The sequence below is a fragment of the Lycium ferocissimum genome, unplaced genomic scaffold (genome assembly GCF_029784015.1).
Source record: "Lycium ferocissimum isolate CSIRO_LF1 unplaced genomic scaffold, AGI_CSIRO_Lferr_CH_V1 ctg7130, whole genome shotgun sequence".
Lineage (NCBI taxonomy): Eukaryota > Viridiplantae > Streptophyta > Magnoliopsida > Solanales > Solanaceae > Lycium > Lycium ferocissimum.
The window spans coordinates 22785-39669 of record NW_026726645.1 but is presented as its reverse complement, the minus strand read 5'-3'; the positions used below and the strand labels follow the sequence as shown (position 1 = coordinate 39669).

The 16885-nt window shown below is 35.7% G+C and overlaps 1 protein-coding gene and 1 pseudogene across 1 annotated transcript; one reads left to right on the top strand and one right to left on the bottom strand.

Annotated features, from left to right (window-relative positions):
* Positions 1 to 3370: 3370 nt before the first annotated feature.
* LOC132045580 (G-type lectin S-receptor-like serine/threonine-protein kinase SD2-5) lies at positions 3371 to 6091 on the top strand (the record flags this gene model as incomplete). The annotated part of the gene is made up of 1 exon (XM_059436167.1): positions 3371 to 6091. A coding segment is annotated over one exon (2484 nt), but the record flags the coding sequence as incomplete, so codon positions are not given.
* Positions 6092 to 8889: 2798 nt separating this feature from the next.
* Positions 8890 to 13102, bottom strand: LOC132045581 (G-type lectin S-receptor-like serine/threonine-protein kinase SD2-5; annotated as a pseudogene).
* Positions 13103 to 16885: the final 3783 nt, after the last annotated feature.

The following is a 16885-nucleotide window of genomic DNA, read 5'->3' as shown; positions in this document are numbered from 1 at the left end:
AAAACAACTTGAAGGAAACAACCTGGCCTACCGAGTGACAAAGCTTTTGGGCATGTCTTCTTCTTGTGGCCATATTGTTTGCTCATTGAGCATTTATATCTCCGCTTCCTAGATATAGATGCTTCCCCGGTATCCATAGTATGGCTTCGACACCTTTTCCGCGATCGATGATTTATTTTCATGAATGCATTTACAAACGCCTTTGTGATATTGATGTTTGCCCACGAGAAAAAACTGTCATCGATAAGGCTTTGGCTGGGCTGTGTTGTAGCATACTCTAATGAGCCATATTTGTTGAAACCAGTGGCAAAATCGTCGTAATTTTCTTGACAAGGATTATTACTAGATTCTTCAACAAATAATGGTGGTGGTGGTGGGGGTGATGTTGCCACCGTGGCATTTGAACCTCCAACAGAACTCTCAGCCACATTTATCCTTAGAATGGGCCTAGAACCATCACAAGCAATGTCAAGAAGATACAGGCGGACATGATAATCCGTCTTTATGAATGTAGGTGCTATTTTTTTCCCTAGTAGATGCAACACTAATCGTATAACTAATCGTCACATCCATACACGAGCATTTCAGCTCACCACTTTCCATGACGCTTTCAACCAACTGCTTATATGTACATGACCTTTGTATTTCAATTAGTATTGTCACCTTTGTTCTGGATTGCCAAATCCAAAGAATCTGAAGTCTCCACCCATTCACCATAATATTCTCCACCTACTGCAATACCATCTTCCATAACAACTAAACTAGAGTAATAAAAGAACAGCTCGTCTAAAATAACTTCAACTAGACTAATAAAATAACAGCTCGTCTATAATAACTTAAATCAAATGAATCTTGTACAGTAGAGCTGATTAAACATGAAATTACTGGAAAAAAATTAATTGTTTATTATACCAAAATTTGCAGAGATCTATAGAACCACAAAATCAAATAATCACAAATGCAACAGCGAATTCTACATTTTATCGGGTGCAAGTATAGACGACTACAACTATTGCAATTAATGCACAAGCAATTGAACTCATAAGTTGGTGACCGTTGCGATGATTTGAATGAAAATTACCGGAATAAAAATGGAGGTATCCGACCCGGACGAATAGAGGGAGCTGAGGGCGATGAATCCGAGCAAGACGAAGGGGAAGGGCTGCATATTAGCAATTTTACAATCAGGAATGACCTAGGGAAGGGAATTAATGGTGGCAGTCGTGAAGAAGAAGTAGTTGGGGCAGCTGAGATTTTTGCTATTCTGGGGAAATTATTAATTATTTGATTCAGATAAAAGTGTATTTTTGAAAACTTGGTGTCTGGTTTGAAAGCTTGGAATAGTTTTTATTTTATTATTTTTTATTTTTTATTTTTTAAATCCTTGGACGAAAATGTATTTTTTAAACTTGGGGGCTTATTTTGACGCCCCAATAACTTATCTCTACTTAATTAGCCTTAATCCTAAATAGGGTCCAATTACCTAATAATTAAAACTTGGGGTCTAGCTTCCAAATGAAAACTTACTTGGGCCTGTCAGCTCACTGCCCCATGTTTAAAAATAGGGGAAAGGGTCAAAAATACCCCTCTACTTTGGAAAAAGGGCTAAAAATATCCTCCAAACTTATTTTGGGTCAACAATACCCCTCTCATCTTTAAAGTTTTCAAATATACCCCTGTTTTGACTGAAATTATCCCCCAAAATAACTCGAAATCATTTTTTAAACCGGTTCCATCATTTAAACCCGACCCAACTAAATAATAACCCATAAGATCCCCTTATTCCCCCAATTCCCTCAAATTTCAAACTTACGTATTAGGGGAATAAGGGGATCTTATGAGTTATTATTTAGTTGAGTCGGGTTTAAATGATGGAGCCGGTTTAAAAAATGATTTGAGTTATTCGTAAGTATAATTTCCTTCAAGACAGTATATTCAAAACTTTAAAGATGGGAAGGGTATTTTTGACCCAAAATAAATTTGGAAAGATATTTTTAACCCTTTTTCCAAAGTAGAGGGGTATTTTTGACCCTTTCCCCTTAAAAATATGCGTGGAATAGGGACTATTGGCTATTTCAGAAGATATGTGGAGAAGTAAAGCAAAATTTGGGCTTCATGATCTGACACTTCCCCTCCTAGTTAAATCTAAAACTGTTAGACCTTTCATTCAAATGATTCTTTTTCTTTTCTTAAAATTAAATAACGGTTCTAAAATAAATTAGGTAGGGAATAAATGTCAAGAGTGAATCCAATATAATTAAAACCTTTAGAGTTGCCAAGTTGTTTCATACTTTTAATGCTTGTGATCATTCCCAAACTTGACATTTTCTTTTAGGAAAAAAGTGTACTTGCTTTGGCTGGACTTGTCGCCAGGTTTGACTGGAAAGCCAGAAGAAATGTCCACAATTTTCTTTGTTTTGGCAGCTTATGTTTGATTTTTGGACTGTAGAGTATATTCCCACTTCACTCAAGCAGAGCCTTCTTTCTGGAAACACCCACGCCCCCCCCCCCCCCCCCCCCCCCCATTTTTTGGAGGATCTATAGCGTTTCACACTTCCCCCTCCAACTCGAAACCCCCCGACTCATCGTCGTGGGTGGAAGGTACTTTACCAACTGAGCAACCCTCACTTTCTCTAGAAACACTCTAATGGAGTCAAATGGGACTTTGATTTGGAATACAAACACAAGTGGAAAGATTATTTCACGCTTCAACTTGACAGTAATGCGAAATCTTGTCCTCTTTGGAAAAAGTAATGACACCAACTTAACAGACTCTTTGGTTCCTAAACAGAACCTGATATCCAGCATATCAGGAACAAATTGGAATCAAGGTTTGTTCACATTTGAAGTTCAAAGTGTTGGCCTTTTTGCATACATTGAGTCAAATCCGCGCGAATTCTATTTCTCAATGCTTGTTGCGGATAAATCTTTCGAGTTTTCTGCTACTTTGTGAATATGAGTGTTTTTGCAAAGGGATGTTATCCAACAGAAACAAAGGAGCCCGAGGTCGAGCGCGATCCAGTGATTTAAACTTTGGTTCAACCTTTTAAATTTTTAAGCATTTGAATCATTATATTTCTAAGCTATAGGTTCATATCTACTATTTATTATAAATTTAGTAAATTTTTACATATAAATTTGTACACCGCATCGAAATTTTGGGGTTCAATTGAATCCCAAATTATAATGCTCCATCCGCCTCTGCCTGAGGTACTCACAAGACTGATCATTCAACAAAAATGTTTGTTCTTTTATAAAATTTCATAAAAATAAAGTACATAGAAAAAAAAAAGTTAATTTTTCTTTTATAAATTATATTTTAATATACTTAGTTAAGAATATACTTCATAGGAGTGTGAGTGTATGTTAAAGTTTTCTTGTGGCTTTATGCTGGATATTTCCTCTCTCCTTCATTCTTTCTTGTTCTTTTCATTTGATGGTCAGCCAACCCTTTGATTACCCAACTGCAAATCTTTCTACAACTTGGATCAATAGCTTATCTGCACCAGGTTCAGTGGATTTCACTGATGGCTCAATAGTAAGGCCTATATTACTCAGAGGAACCTTTGGTCCAAGATATGCTTGTGGTTTCTACTGTAATGGAAATTGTGAAAGTTGCCTCTTTTCCATATTCATTGTGCAAACCTACAGTTCCTCTATTATTCTAGATGGATTCCCACAAGTTGTTTGGTCTGCTAACAGGAACAATCCAGTTAAGATCAATTCTACTTTGCAACTTACAGCAGAAGGAGACTTAGTGCTCAGAGACGCTGATGGTACTTTGGCTTGGTCAACAAATACTGCTGGGAAATCTGTTGCTGGCTTAAACCTGACTGATGAGGGGAATATTGTTCTGTTTGATTCCAAGAATGCAACTTTTTGGCAATCTTTTGATCACCCAACTGATTCTTTGGTTCCAGGGCAGAAGTTAGTATCAGGGATGAAGCTAACAGCAAGTGTTTCAAGAACAAACTGGACCGAAGGAGGTTTGTTCTCCTTCTCTACTACCGATCATGGTTTGGTTGCTTTTATAGAGTCAAATCCTCCCCAAACTTACTTTTCATGCTCTATTAATGGGTTGAATGCAAGTTCTACTGTGTATTTGAATGGGAGCTTAGCTTTACTCTCAAATTATAGTGATTCTGAAGATCCGCGGCCACTGGTTTCTATTCCTCCAGCATCGTCTGCTCAATATGTGAAACTGGAGTCTGATGGATACTTGAAAGTGTATGAGTGGCAAAGTCAGTGGAAAAAGGTGGATGATCTCCTGGCAGGTTTTTATGGTGACTGCAATTACCCCATGGTCTGTGGAAGATACGGCATTTGCTCAGGGGGTCAATGTAGTTGTCCCAAATCAAGCTCTAATTCAACTACCTATTTCAGACAGGTAAATGATAGGCAGGCTAATCTGGGTTGCTCTGAGATAACAAGGCTGACTTGTAATGATTTAAATGACCACAAATTTCTGGAACTTGAAGATGTGGACTATTTCACGTTTACTGCAGATATTACAGACACTGATATGAATACATGTAAAGATGCATGTTTGAGGAACTGCTCCTGTAAAGCTGCTTTATTTCATAGTGGTTTAAACTCTTCCAGGGGGGAGTGCTACCTACCGTCCGAGATCTTCTCATTAATGAATAATGAGAAGGACAGGACAAAGTATGATTCCCATGCATTTATAAAAGTACAGGTTGAAGCTAAACCAGCAGCTTCTAAAGGGAAAAAGCCCATTAATGTTGCTATAATGCCCACTGTCACTGGATTTGCCATCCTAGGCGTCATATATGGAATTGCAGTTTTTATATTCAGGAAGAAGAAAAAGGCCAATGAAGATGAGGAGAATTATCTAGATCACGTGCTAGGAATGCCCACTAGATTTTCTTACGATGATCTAAAGACTGCAACGGATAACTTCACAAAGAAGCTTGGTCAAGGAGGATTTGGGTCAGTGTTTGAAGGGTGCTTAGAACATGGCACAAAAATTGCAGTGAAATGCCTTGATGGTATAGGCCAAGTCAAAAAATCATTCTTAGCTGAGGTTGAAGCTATTGGCAGCATACATCATGTAAACTTGGTGCAATTAATTGGCTTCTGTGCTGAGAAATCTCATAGGCTTCTGGTATATGAGTTCATGAGCAATGGATCACTAGAAAAATGGATCTACCATGGGAAACAAGAGCTTACTCTTGATTGGAATTGCAGGAGGAAGATTATTCAAGATATAGCCAAAGGATTAGCCTACCTTCATGAAGAATGCAGGCAAAAGATTCTACATTTGGATATTAAGCCCCCAAACATACTCCTAGATGATAAGCACAACGCTAAACTCTCTGACTTTGGGCTTTCAAAGCTAATTGATTGGAATCAGAGCCAAGTAAGGACTACGATGAGAGGCACTCCTGGTTATTTGGCTCCTGAATGGCGTAATGGAGTTATAACAGAAAAGGTAGATGTCTACAGCTTTGGCATTGTGATCTTGGAAATTTTGAGCGGAAGAAGACATTTCGAGGCATCCGAGTCTGAAGACCAGAAGGTAATGTTGAACTTATTCAGGAAAAAGGCAGAGGAAGGGAAATTGGAGGATCTTATTGATAAGCACAGTGAAGATATGCAGTTATACAAAGAAGATGTAATAGAGACGATGCAGATTGCTGCCTGGTGTTTACAAGGGGACTACGCAAAGAGGCCATCAATGTCAATGGTGGTCAAGGCCATGGAGGGTGTTTTGGAAGTTGAAAAGAATCTAGACTACAGTTTCCTTAAGCCACAAATGGTGAGTAAACTACCAAATATCACTCATGCAAATTCAACTCCTTTACTTCCTTCAGTCCTATCAGGCCCAAGGTGAGGAGAGTTTTGCTAATTCCTAGTATTGCTACAATTGCACCTTGTTTGCTACTGTGTAAATTTCTTCTCCAATGTCCAAGAATTTTATGATAGTTTTCTTCAAATTATATATGCAAAGTCTGTTCAATATATACATGCTCCTTTTTCTCATTAAGAGGGGTGGAGAAGTGATCAAGCTATCCATCCACTTATCAAAACTTAGTGCAATTTGTATCGGATTCAAAGGACATTTTGGTACATTACACACATCTTTAATTTAAAACCATACGATTTAAAAGTCTTCCTTATTTTCTTAAATTCCGTGCCTTGTCAAACTAAGACACTTAAATTGAAAGGATGGAGTATTCAAGTTTTATGCCAATCAAACATAAATATTTGAAAAAGTTCCATAAATGTAAGTGTGTTTACATCTATGTGTACAAAAGCAATGTCATATTTTGAAATACTATACCCCCTGGGGAGTGTAATCCAATAAGTTGAATTGTCTCAATCTTGTGCCACTATATTTGTGGTCGAAACTACTTGACCTAGTCCAATTTATTGAGCTTCGAAGTGTTTTGTTGTTTTGTTATCTTCTTGGTGTCAATAAGGTATTTGCATCATCTAAAGTCCTGTTGAGTGCCTCTTGTTGGCAACAGGGGTTTGATTCTGGAGATTATGGAGAATAGTCTTGATGATTCACAAAATTGGGTATCTCAAAAACATTCTTAACTGCAAAATTATGAACTGTTGGAAGATGTTAAACTCCACGTAATGCACTTTGCTTCGAAAGCTAGCAGGATACTGTTTAATTTTCATGCTAGATATTTAGCTCGAAGATGACAACTTTAGTTTTCAGTTAATAGAACTATAGGCATCACTTTTGAGTCATCATTTGCTTTTAATTAAAATATCTAAGTTGTGTACCAGCCAACAGTTTCTAACAAATTAAACCGAGTGATGATCCTACTAACGTTGCATCTTCATGTTTTGCTTAGTTGCGAATCGTGATATTTTTCCATTTTCCTTGCTCTGGTTTGTCAATTCATTCAGGATCCTGTCAAATTTTAGATAACTAGTTTCTAAACACGTGTGTTCCGTGTTAGCAAACACGGACTTTTTAAAACAGTATATACAATATAAAAACATGTGTGTAGATGAGAAATGAAATCTAAAGGGGAAAAGTATGACTCAAATTAATGAACAATCAACCTATTCAAATGGAGTAACTTGATTCTTGAATACAAAATTATTAGATATCATCTGAACTTGCAAATTTGAACAATTAAATTTAGTTAGTAAGTAGATCCAAATACATATATGGTTGTCATGCAAGAGTACTTTAAGTTTAACAATGACGATTTTTTTAAAAAAATGGATTGGACCAAATCATAACATTGATGCTGCTGAAATAATATTGGTGCTAACTATATCTGACAGTCTCTCAAACACTTGCTTCTACTATACCAAAAATGAGTCATTTTCTTAATCTTCCGGAGAGGGGCCTCAAAAGACTTCTTTCATGTGCTATTGTTTTCCAAGCTATAATCGATGTATGAGTCTTAACAAGTAACTTCTCATGTTAAGTTTGTGGGCTTGACTGCGGGCTTGCAGCTCCCTGCAACGGACAAAGGAAGGAGCCGCAAGCCACGGCGAGTCCATCTGCGACACGAAGTGTTGCGGAAATTTTCTAAAATAGTCCGTAAGTTACTTGAAAATCACTTTGAGGACACCCTAAGTAATTTCGGAATAGGGTTTTCCCGACCTATATAAACTTGGTTATTCTGCATAATCATGTATCTTGTAATCATCTTTCATTGAGAATTAATAAGAGTTGATGACGGCCGTGGTTTTCTTCCCCTGTGAGGGTTTCCACGTAAAATTGTGTGTTCTTATTTTTTTGTTGTCATTCCTTTAATTTGTCTTATAACATTCTTATTTACTAAATGTTGAAAGCTAATCATGCTCGGTGGTGAGTTTCACAAGTGAAGCATGCAATATGATTAATGGCCGGGTTCTACCTTTCCACTGATGGGACCATTTAGACCATTTCCAAGTATCAACTCAATTATTGTTCAACCTTGCTGGCAAATCAAGGTCACCAGGACTTTCATTTACTTTGTGCTATGCTTCTTATCCTCAGTTCCCGCTGTTTGGAAATTAAAGGATCTTCAGTAATTATTAAGTTAACGTATTAAATATAAAATTAATTACCATTTTACTCAACCATTGAGCCTAATGGATGATTTTTATTTCGAAGTAATAATTACCTAAATCAAAGCTAATCCAATTGATCCGATTCGAGTCCGGCCTTGGCCAAATCCTAGCTTTGACCAAATCGAGCCGAACCTAGCCAAACTCTGACCGAGGCTAAATCAGCCACTTGATTGGTTATACAGTTGGAGGCCCTAAATTCATCAACTGTATATGTTCATCATGTTTTTGTGAATCTTGGTCTTAGTTATTAAGATGACTTCCTTTTTCCCCTTAAAAATATAAATAGTGAATTATATAGATTTCAGTTTTGAGTTATCACTCGCTATTTGTTATCTAGATATCTAAGTTATGTACGAAAACCAGAACAGAATAGGTCTTATAAATCTAAATTATATTGTATTAATTTAAACACTGTATATACAATTGACGACGTGTATGGAAGGGCCATATGGGAGCATACTGTCACAAAAGATATGCCAATCTTTTTTTATCCCTCCTACATTACGCCTAGTAAAGTAAGTTAATATGTCGTGCCTTACTCATTCGACCTATATTATCTCTTTCTACAACTAAGATTGGAACTGTGATTCTGTTGATCGAAACTTGTTGTATACGCTCTGTTCTCCAGGAAAAGTAAGCTACTGCTTGGGTTCACCATGGTCTAAGAAGAGGCGAACCAATGATACCATTTTAGTATAGAAAGTAGCAAGAAAATCACTACTTTGTGACCAGGGTTGCTTGTTCAATTCATATAATGGTTTTTTGGCAGCAAATAACAGATTCATAAGAGTATGATGTGACTCATTAGCTCATTCAATCTCGATAAGAATCATTACGCACAATCACCGATCCATTCTTAAAACTCTAATCTGCAGTAACTTTAATAGTACTACAGATACAAATATCTCCATCTAAAGATATCTGCAGTCCTTATTTATCAGGTTTTTACCCTTGAAAATCATTTGGTGGCAAACTTTTATTCTTGAACAAACTTTACCCCATAATTAAATAGGCCAATCTAGTCCCGTCTGCAAACTCAAATAAAACTAAACACCAGGCTAAATTTATACCTTTATCCCATCTCAATCGTATAAACGTCTTTTCCTCTGAAAATATTCTAGGAGAATACCTAAAATATAAACCTCACAAGTGCTTTGCAATTCCCACATTTCATTTTTTTCTGATTTTTCAACAATAGATGCTCAACACACCAAGTTTTTTTTTTTTTTTGGGAACAGCATGTGCAAGACAAAGAAACGATCTTGTGTTGAAGCATGCAACTATAAAGGCGGAAAGAAGGGTCCGCCACTCATTGCAGCAGAATCAGATGGAGTAGGGGATGAAAGGAGACGAAAATAAAATGAAATAAAAGGGAAAAGAACACACTTACAAACACCTGCATGTACACAAAGGGGGATTACTGATTTACAAGAACATACTTATTATACCTCGTTGCTATAAGGCCATGCGGATGATCAATATTTAAGGTATAAGGCCATGCGGATGATCAATATTTTTCCCTCACAAAAATGAGGAAAACATTGCAGTAGCTCTTTCATCATGGCATGAGCAGTTGTTCAATACAGCTAAACTTGCTTTGCGGACCTTTTACGATAGCATAACATAGTAAAGCTTACTGAAAACAACCAGCTGAAATCCCTAATGAAAATATCAGCGCTTAAAACACATGTTCAGTAGCTGCAACACCACAATATTATATCTCCTCTGGCATATGAATTGAGGAGTCTCTACATGATAGTACATGAATCTCAAAAATCTAATGCGAAGTTACTGACTATTACATTCATGAATTGTAATCTCATACACCATATGAAGTTATGCTATGAAAATATTGAAATAGATGACATATGCGACTAAATATCTGAAGCTTATTGTTTACCTTGGTCCAGATAATACTGAAGGCATTACTGAACTGATAGTGGTTTCCCTCTGCTGGTTGCCTGCTCCAACCTCAGGTAGGCTTGTGAAATCGTAATCTATGTTGGTTTCAACAGAAACCAAACCTTCCAGTACCTTAACCACCAATTTCATGGATGGCCTCTTTTTGAAATCACCCTGTAGACACCATGCGGTGAGGCTCATCATTTCTGTCACTGCTTCTCTATGGAGCTGCATATCCTCATTGTTTTTGTCAACCAAATCCTTGAGCTGCTCTTGTTCTGCTTTTCTCCTAAAAACACTAAGCAAATGGACATCTTCTTCATCAGCCTGAGACCGATCCGAAAAAGATAAGTTTCCAAAATGTTATAGATATGATCTTTTATCATATAAATCGATTAATTATGAAAATAAAAGTGTAATACTCTTTGTAGTAGCGGTCCTTCTATATCGTATTAACAATCGAAATATGGTCGAAAGAAAAAATCTCTAGCCCGTTCTAGTGAAGGGGCGTGCTATTTGTTATTCAAGAATCGAAGTCGATTTTCTTTATAAAAAGAAGATATCAATGAACTTCTATGAAATGGTTTCACGGGATTCAGCCAATTGTCTTGATCGTGGAATATCATTGAGAAATAGGAATCCGGGTTACAACCTTTGTAACTTCATGGTATACCCATGGATTGGCCAGCTTCTTAGTTGGAAGGCCGCAATTTCTTAATAATAACCGCAGGTTCTACTCCTGCTAATAGTTTAGCACATTCGTTGTTGTTACTATGGGGTCCTGAAGCACAAGGAGATTTTACTCGTTGGTGTCAATTGGGGGGTCCACCACTCTGGAAGGGCTAGAATTCTAACCTTGTGTCAGGACCTACGGGCCACCTTAAATCTAAGAAGCCGAGTCGGTGGGTTGGTCCGGGTGGAGAGAAAAAAAAATATGCAAATTCTCTCGCCCACAGAGAATTTCCAAGAGCACAATTCCAACAACATACACATCAACTTTCTCAGTGATTTCTGACCACAACCATTCAGGGACTAAATACCCTAGTGTTCCTCTCACTCTTGTAACCACTCTGCTTTTCTCTTTCTCAATTAGTTTTGACAATCCAAAATCAGATATCTTAGCATTGAAATTTTGATCCAAAAGGATGTTTTGTGGTTTAACGTCCAAATGAATAATCTTTTGGCTACACTCATCATGAAGATAAGCTAACCCTTCGGCAATATCTGATATTATCCTTTGCCTTGTATGCCATGTAAGCCTGTTTTCTTGCTTTTCAAGAGAAATCCACCTATCCAATGATCCATTTACCATGTACTCATAGATCAGAACCCGGTGGTCTTTTTCAGCGCAAAAGCCAATGAGTTTTACCAAATTGACATGGTGAATGCCACAAACTATCTTTACTTCTGTTAAGAACGAATCCTTAACTTGACCTAGACATCCGTACGCTTTCATGCCTATTTTGGTGCCATTACTCGAGTGTTCCTTCATACACGAGCCAAATCCTCCTTCCCGAGCTTCGCTGAAATCTTGTGTAATTATTTTCAACTCATGGTAAGAAAATCGAGTTAGGATTCCTGGTGAGATAGGTGCTAGATCCAGAAGATCCCCAGCCTTGTTGGACAGTGTCCTCTTTTTGAAAAGAACAAATCATGTACTAATACTTAAAATTATTCCCACTAAAGCTGCAAGAGTAGATGCTACTATCACTTTCAGAGGTCTTGATCGCTTTCCTCGAGAAATGATCGGTGATTGATACTGTGCCTTTGTGGTATTCTGCACCTTAAGAAAAACTGTCTTATCGCTCCCTTTCCAGTTGTCCATAAGAGAGAAGACTTCATTCAGTAATAAGCAGTTTTTTCTTAGAGTTCCAGACCAAACTACAACTTTACAGGAACAGTTACTCAGACAGGCCGTTTTGCAATATTCCAACTTTGTCCCCTCGAACCACATGCTCGAGCTTGGTTTATAGTTAATCTCAAATACAAAATATGTGGTCCCCTTGAGCTCTATAAGACTATGATACTGCGAAGAGTTGCAAGAAATGGATGTTAGTTGTGAACATCCGAGATCTGGGTTTGGCCTGAAGAAGTTTCCTTCTACCGGACAATTACATTGCCCATCATTTTTACAAATGCTATATCTTCCACACACCATAGGGTACCCACATTTCCCTGGAACCAAAATCTCGTCTAACTGCTTCCAGTCCAATGCATCCGACTGGTATACCCTTAAATGTCCATCAGACCCAAGCTTTATGAATTGAGTTTCTGATGTATTAGGGTCTTGTAGAGCAGTAAAGGTTCGACCGTTAAAATGGTAAAAAGGACTACTTTCAGCTTCATACCGATTTGAAGCAATAAAATACTGAGGTGGGTCGGTATCGACAGAAGTCACCAGGCTTCCATTAAGAACAGTAAAAGAAAAAGACTGATTGGTTGAAGAAATGGTTGTTGTAAGCTTCAGCCCAGAAACCAAATTTTGCCCTGGAAGCAAACTATCTGTTGGATGATCAAAAGACTGCCAAATTGTACGATTGGTCTTATCAAAGAGCACGAGATTCCCCATTTCTGTCAAGTTTAAGCCTGAAACAGAATTCCCAGTTGTATCAGTGGACCAAACAAGAGTGCCATCAGAGTCTGCCAAGACCAAGTTGCCATCTTGGCCTAGTTGCAAGGTTGCATTGGCTTTAACAGGATGGTCCCTGTTAGCAGACCAAACTAACTGGGGGAAATTTATCATATGGTTCTGCCCGTCCCATCTGACGTGATACAGAAGGATACCAAGAAAGCATTCTGTGGCATTGAAATTGCAGCAGAAACTACATTCGAATCCTGGGCCGGCATTTCCTTGCTGAAGTATGGGCGTCGAATCATATAAATCGATGGAATTAACCATGAGAGAGGGCCTGGAGGGCCTGTTGATCCAGAAAGAGGAAAGCCCGGCAGTAGAATTCAAACTACTGGTGTCGTAGTTCCATATAGGTTGCGATAAAGCAAAACTGAAACGAACAGAAGAGGAGATAAATGAAGAGAAGGATAGGAAAATGCTGCCTCTGTTCTGCAACCATTGCTTTCTAAACGAAGCCAATAAAATGTAAGATATCTTGCCGTTCTGCCTTCTGGTGGGATATGACCTTCTTGTTGTGTACAGTTGAAAAAAGAAAAAACATACAGAATTCCAAAGTGATATCTGTGATTATAATTTGCTCCAAAAATTAGTTTCCATTAGCTTGGGTCTCTTTTTCAAACTTTTCTCAGTAGAAATGCATCACATTTAATTCTTCCATTCTGTTGACTTCCAACACTATTTTCAGCAGCCAACTTTGACTAAAACAATTATTTTCTCATTTTATTTACTAAAACTTGAAAGCAGCATGAATTTGATTATTAATTTCAATTATCAAGAGGGTTGAAAAACCATTCAAGTTACAAATCCTCATAATTCCATTAGTTTCGATTTCTCAATTTTCAGCCAGTGTTTTAAAAGGCGGAGAATTTTAGTTAGTACGGCGCGAGATGTAAGCCCCGATGCACTGGACGTAAGCCTCATGAATCTTTAAATTTTAATTTATAATGTAGTAAAATAGTATAACAGCACAAAAATTATAAAATATATATATTAATAGTTTAAAAACATTATTAAAGAAACTCATAGAAAACAAAACTTCTAACATGATTTTACAAATATAAATAATGCAATGATTTAAAAGTTATTATGAGATGCAAATCGATTCTAACCTCTTAACTTTCAAACAATAAAAGAATCACAATTTCTTAAAGCACACTACTATCATAAATACTATACAATTTACCTCCCCAAAGAAAATAATCTATAAACTTTATCATATTATATTTAAAATATCACTCCCTCATGTATAAAAGAAAATTACTTTCAAATGGCTAAATATTAAACTATGATACTTTTGAGACATAGGACAAAAACGTGAAGACAAATGACAAGTGAAGTTGTAAAATTTTATGTATTTTTAAAAGAAATGTTAAGTAATATTCACCGTCATAGTATTTGCAAATAGTAAATATGCAATACTACGGTGTGTTATTTGAGTTACTCTCAATTGTCTAATGAACCTACTTTTACAACTTGCAGAACTGGATGACTAAACGAACGCGTTAACCTTTTCCATGTCGTCCAAATTTTGCCCCCTTCTCCCTTAGATACTATTCAATCTGGATTCCATTAAATTTTCTTCATTAATTACGGAAGTTTAGTTCTTTTCTTTTTCTTTTTTTTCTGTTTTGACCCAAAAATAATTTTTAGGAAGGGCCAACAGCAGCAAATTTTGTCCCTCAAGTACTGGTAAATACTTATTTTAGTCCTTGTAATACATGACTCAACACAACTAAACTTCAATTTATTAAAATGTGTGATTTTGGTCCACTTGTGTTAAAATATGTTATTTTTGGACTATTTATAGGAGTATAGTACTCTAAATATGGGTAACAGTACAAGTTTCAGATAACATTGGACAATCAAATCGTGAAATAATTAATAATTTTGAAAATTTATGAATATTCACAAGCGAAAAGGATCAATATTGCGTATTTCAAATAATTGGAGGTTAAAATTGGTTAGTCAGAATTGTTTAAGAAGAGCTCGTTGCTGGGTTTCCATATTGACTTGTAACCACTGGGAGTTTGTTGGATAAAATTATAGAATGTGAAACCAATTTCCGGGGGTGAAAGAAGCAACTTTGTCTATGCTGTTATTTGTATATGGAATAGTATTTCACGAGAAGTTCAATTTTGGATCACAAATCTTTCCACTTATAATTTTCAAAGTAAATCTAGTTCATTTTGGTTTAATTTAATAAAGTAATCACCTTTACGAAATCAACTCGTAACAAGATTGTCAAAATTGTCCTTCAGGATAGCGCACATCACATAGTTAAATGTTTGGGAAAAGTACAAAGGGTACCTACTCAAGACTCTTTACTACAAAATATATAGATAATTTTTCTTATTTACAAAATATAACGATATATTACGAAACATGACGGAATTTCATAAATTTTTCACTTTTTATTTTTTTCCAGAAAATATATATTTTTTTTTTAAAAAAAAAAGTACTTATTATATTTTTCTTAAAATTTTTTTTTTTTTTTTTTTTTTTTTTTTGCTCAAAGGCTTAAAAATTACCTCAAATTTTTGTGTATGAAAGCTGTATGAAAAATGTATGAAATGTGTATGTGTGAGTGAAATTTTTAATATAATTTTCATACACAAAATTATGAGCGAAAAGTTTAAGCCTTGAATATTGTATGAAAGTTGTTACAATGTTGTTGTAGTTGCATTAATTTTTCAGAAACCTAATATGAACTTTATATACGAAAATGTAAATGAAATTCTAAGTCTGAGCAAGATATACACATTTCATACCATTCTCATACCTAAAATTTTGAGCGTAATGTTTAAGCCTTGATCGAGATATACACATTTCATACGTTCTTCATTCATAAAATTTGAGCGGACTTTTTAAGCCTTGAGCAAGATATACACATTTCATACACACAAATTTGAGCGATTATTTTAAGTCTTGAATGTTGTATAAAGTTGTATACAATATTGTTGTAGTTGTAATAATTTTATAGAAATCTAACATGAACTTTATACACGAAAATGTGAGCCAAATTTTAAGATTTGAGTGAGATACAAATTTCATACTGTTTTCATACACACAATTTTGAGCGGATTTTTTAAGCCTTGAACGAGATATACACATTTCATACATTTTTCATACCGTTTTCATACATTAAATTTTGAGCGAATTTTTTAAGCCTCGAGCGAGATATACACATTCCATACATAAATTTTTTAGTAAAAAAAATATTTTTTTTAAAAATGAAAAAAATATTTTAAAAATAATATTTTTTTTAAATAAAAAATAATTTTTTTAAAAAATAATTTGAAAAAATAAAAAAATAATTTTAATAATTTTTTTAAAAAGCGCGTTTTGTATAGGGTTTGTAATGTTATGTTTTGTAAATATAAAACCATCGTCACGTTTCGTAAATATTTCTCTTTAAGATGTATATATACGTAGTTGCCCTAAATGTTTTTGCATATTACTCAAGAAAGGCGGCAATTTGCAGGATTACCCTTCACTGGGGTGGTCTTTAATTTTTGTCCCTCAAATCAGTGGTCTTTAATTTTTGTCCTTTGCTAAAAGTTTTTTGGTTTCGGATTCGAACCCCCGCTCAGTTAAAAATTAAAAAAAAAAATTTCAAGGCATAAGTTTAGGATTCACAGGGCATAAGTTGGGTTTCAAACTCTGCCTTAAGGCAAAAAAAAAAAATAATAATAATAATAATAATAATAATTGCTGAAATTTTACAAACCCCACCTTAAGGCCTATTTTTGAGGTATAACTTATGCCTTGCAATTTTTTATTTTTTTTTACTGAGCCTGGATTGAACCCAGGACCCCTGGGTGTTAAGCAAAAGACAAATATTAAAGACCACCAATTTGAGGGCCAAAAATTAAAGACAACCCCAAAAGAAGGCTAATCCGCGCAAAAAAAAATGCAAGAAGGGGAAAAAAACAACCGATTCCTTCTTAATTTATTTTAAATTTTAACTATGTTAAACATCTAAAAGTGATGGGAACAATAACAGGTTAAAAGAGTACAATAACACATGGTCACTTGACCTATTTATTCGGTTAATAATATTATTTCGGGTTAATACATAAAGATCTCGTTTTATAACTTGTGTACATTTAAATTCTAAGCTATGTTAACTGTTGTATGGGAAAGCCAATATCAAGAACAAAAATTTGCTTGTATTAAAGAGAACGATGACTACAACAACGCAAACATGGTGTCGAGCGGGATCGGAGACACCAATACACATAATTGTTTGCTTGTTGGAAACTTCAACTAAAATAATCCCCTCTATACATGTGATAAAAAGAA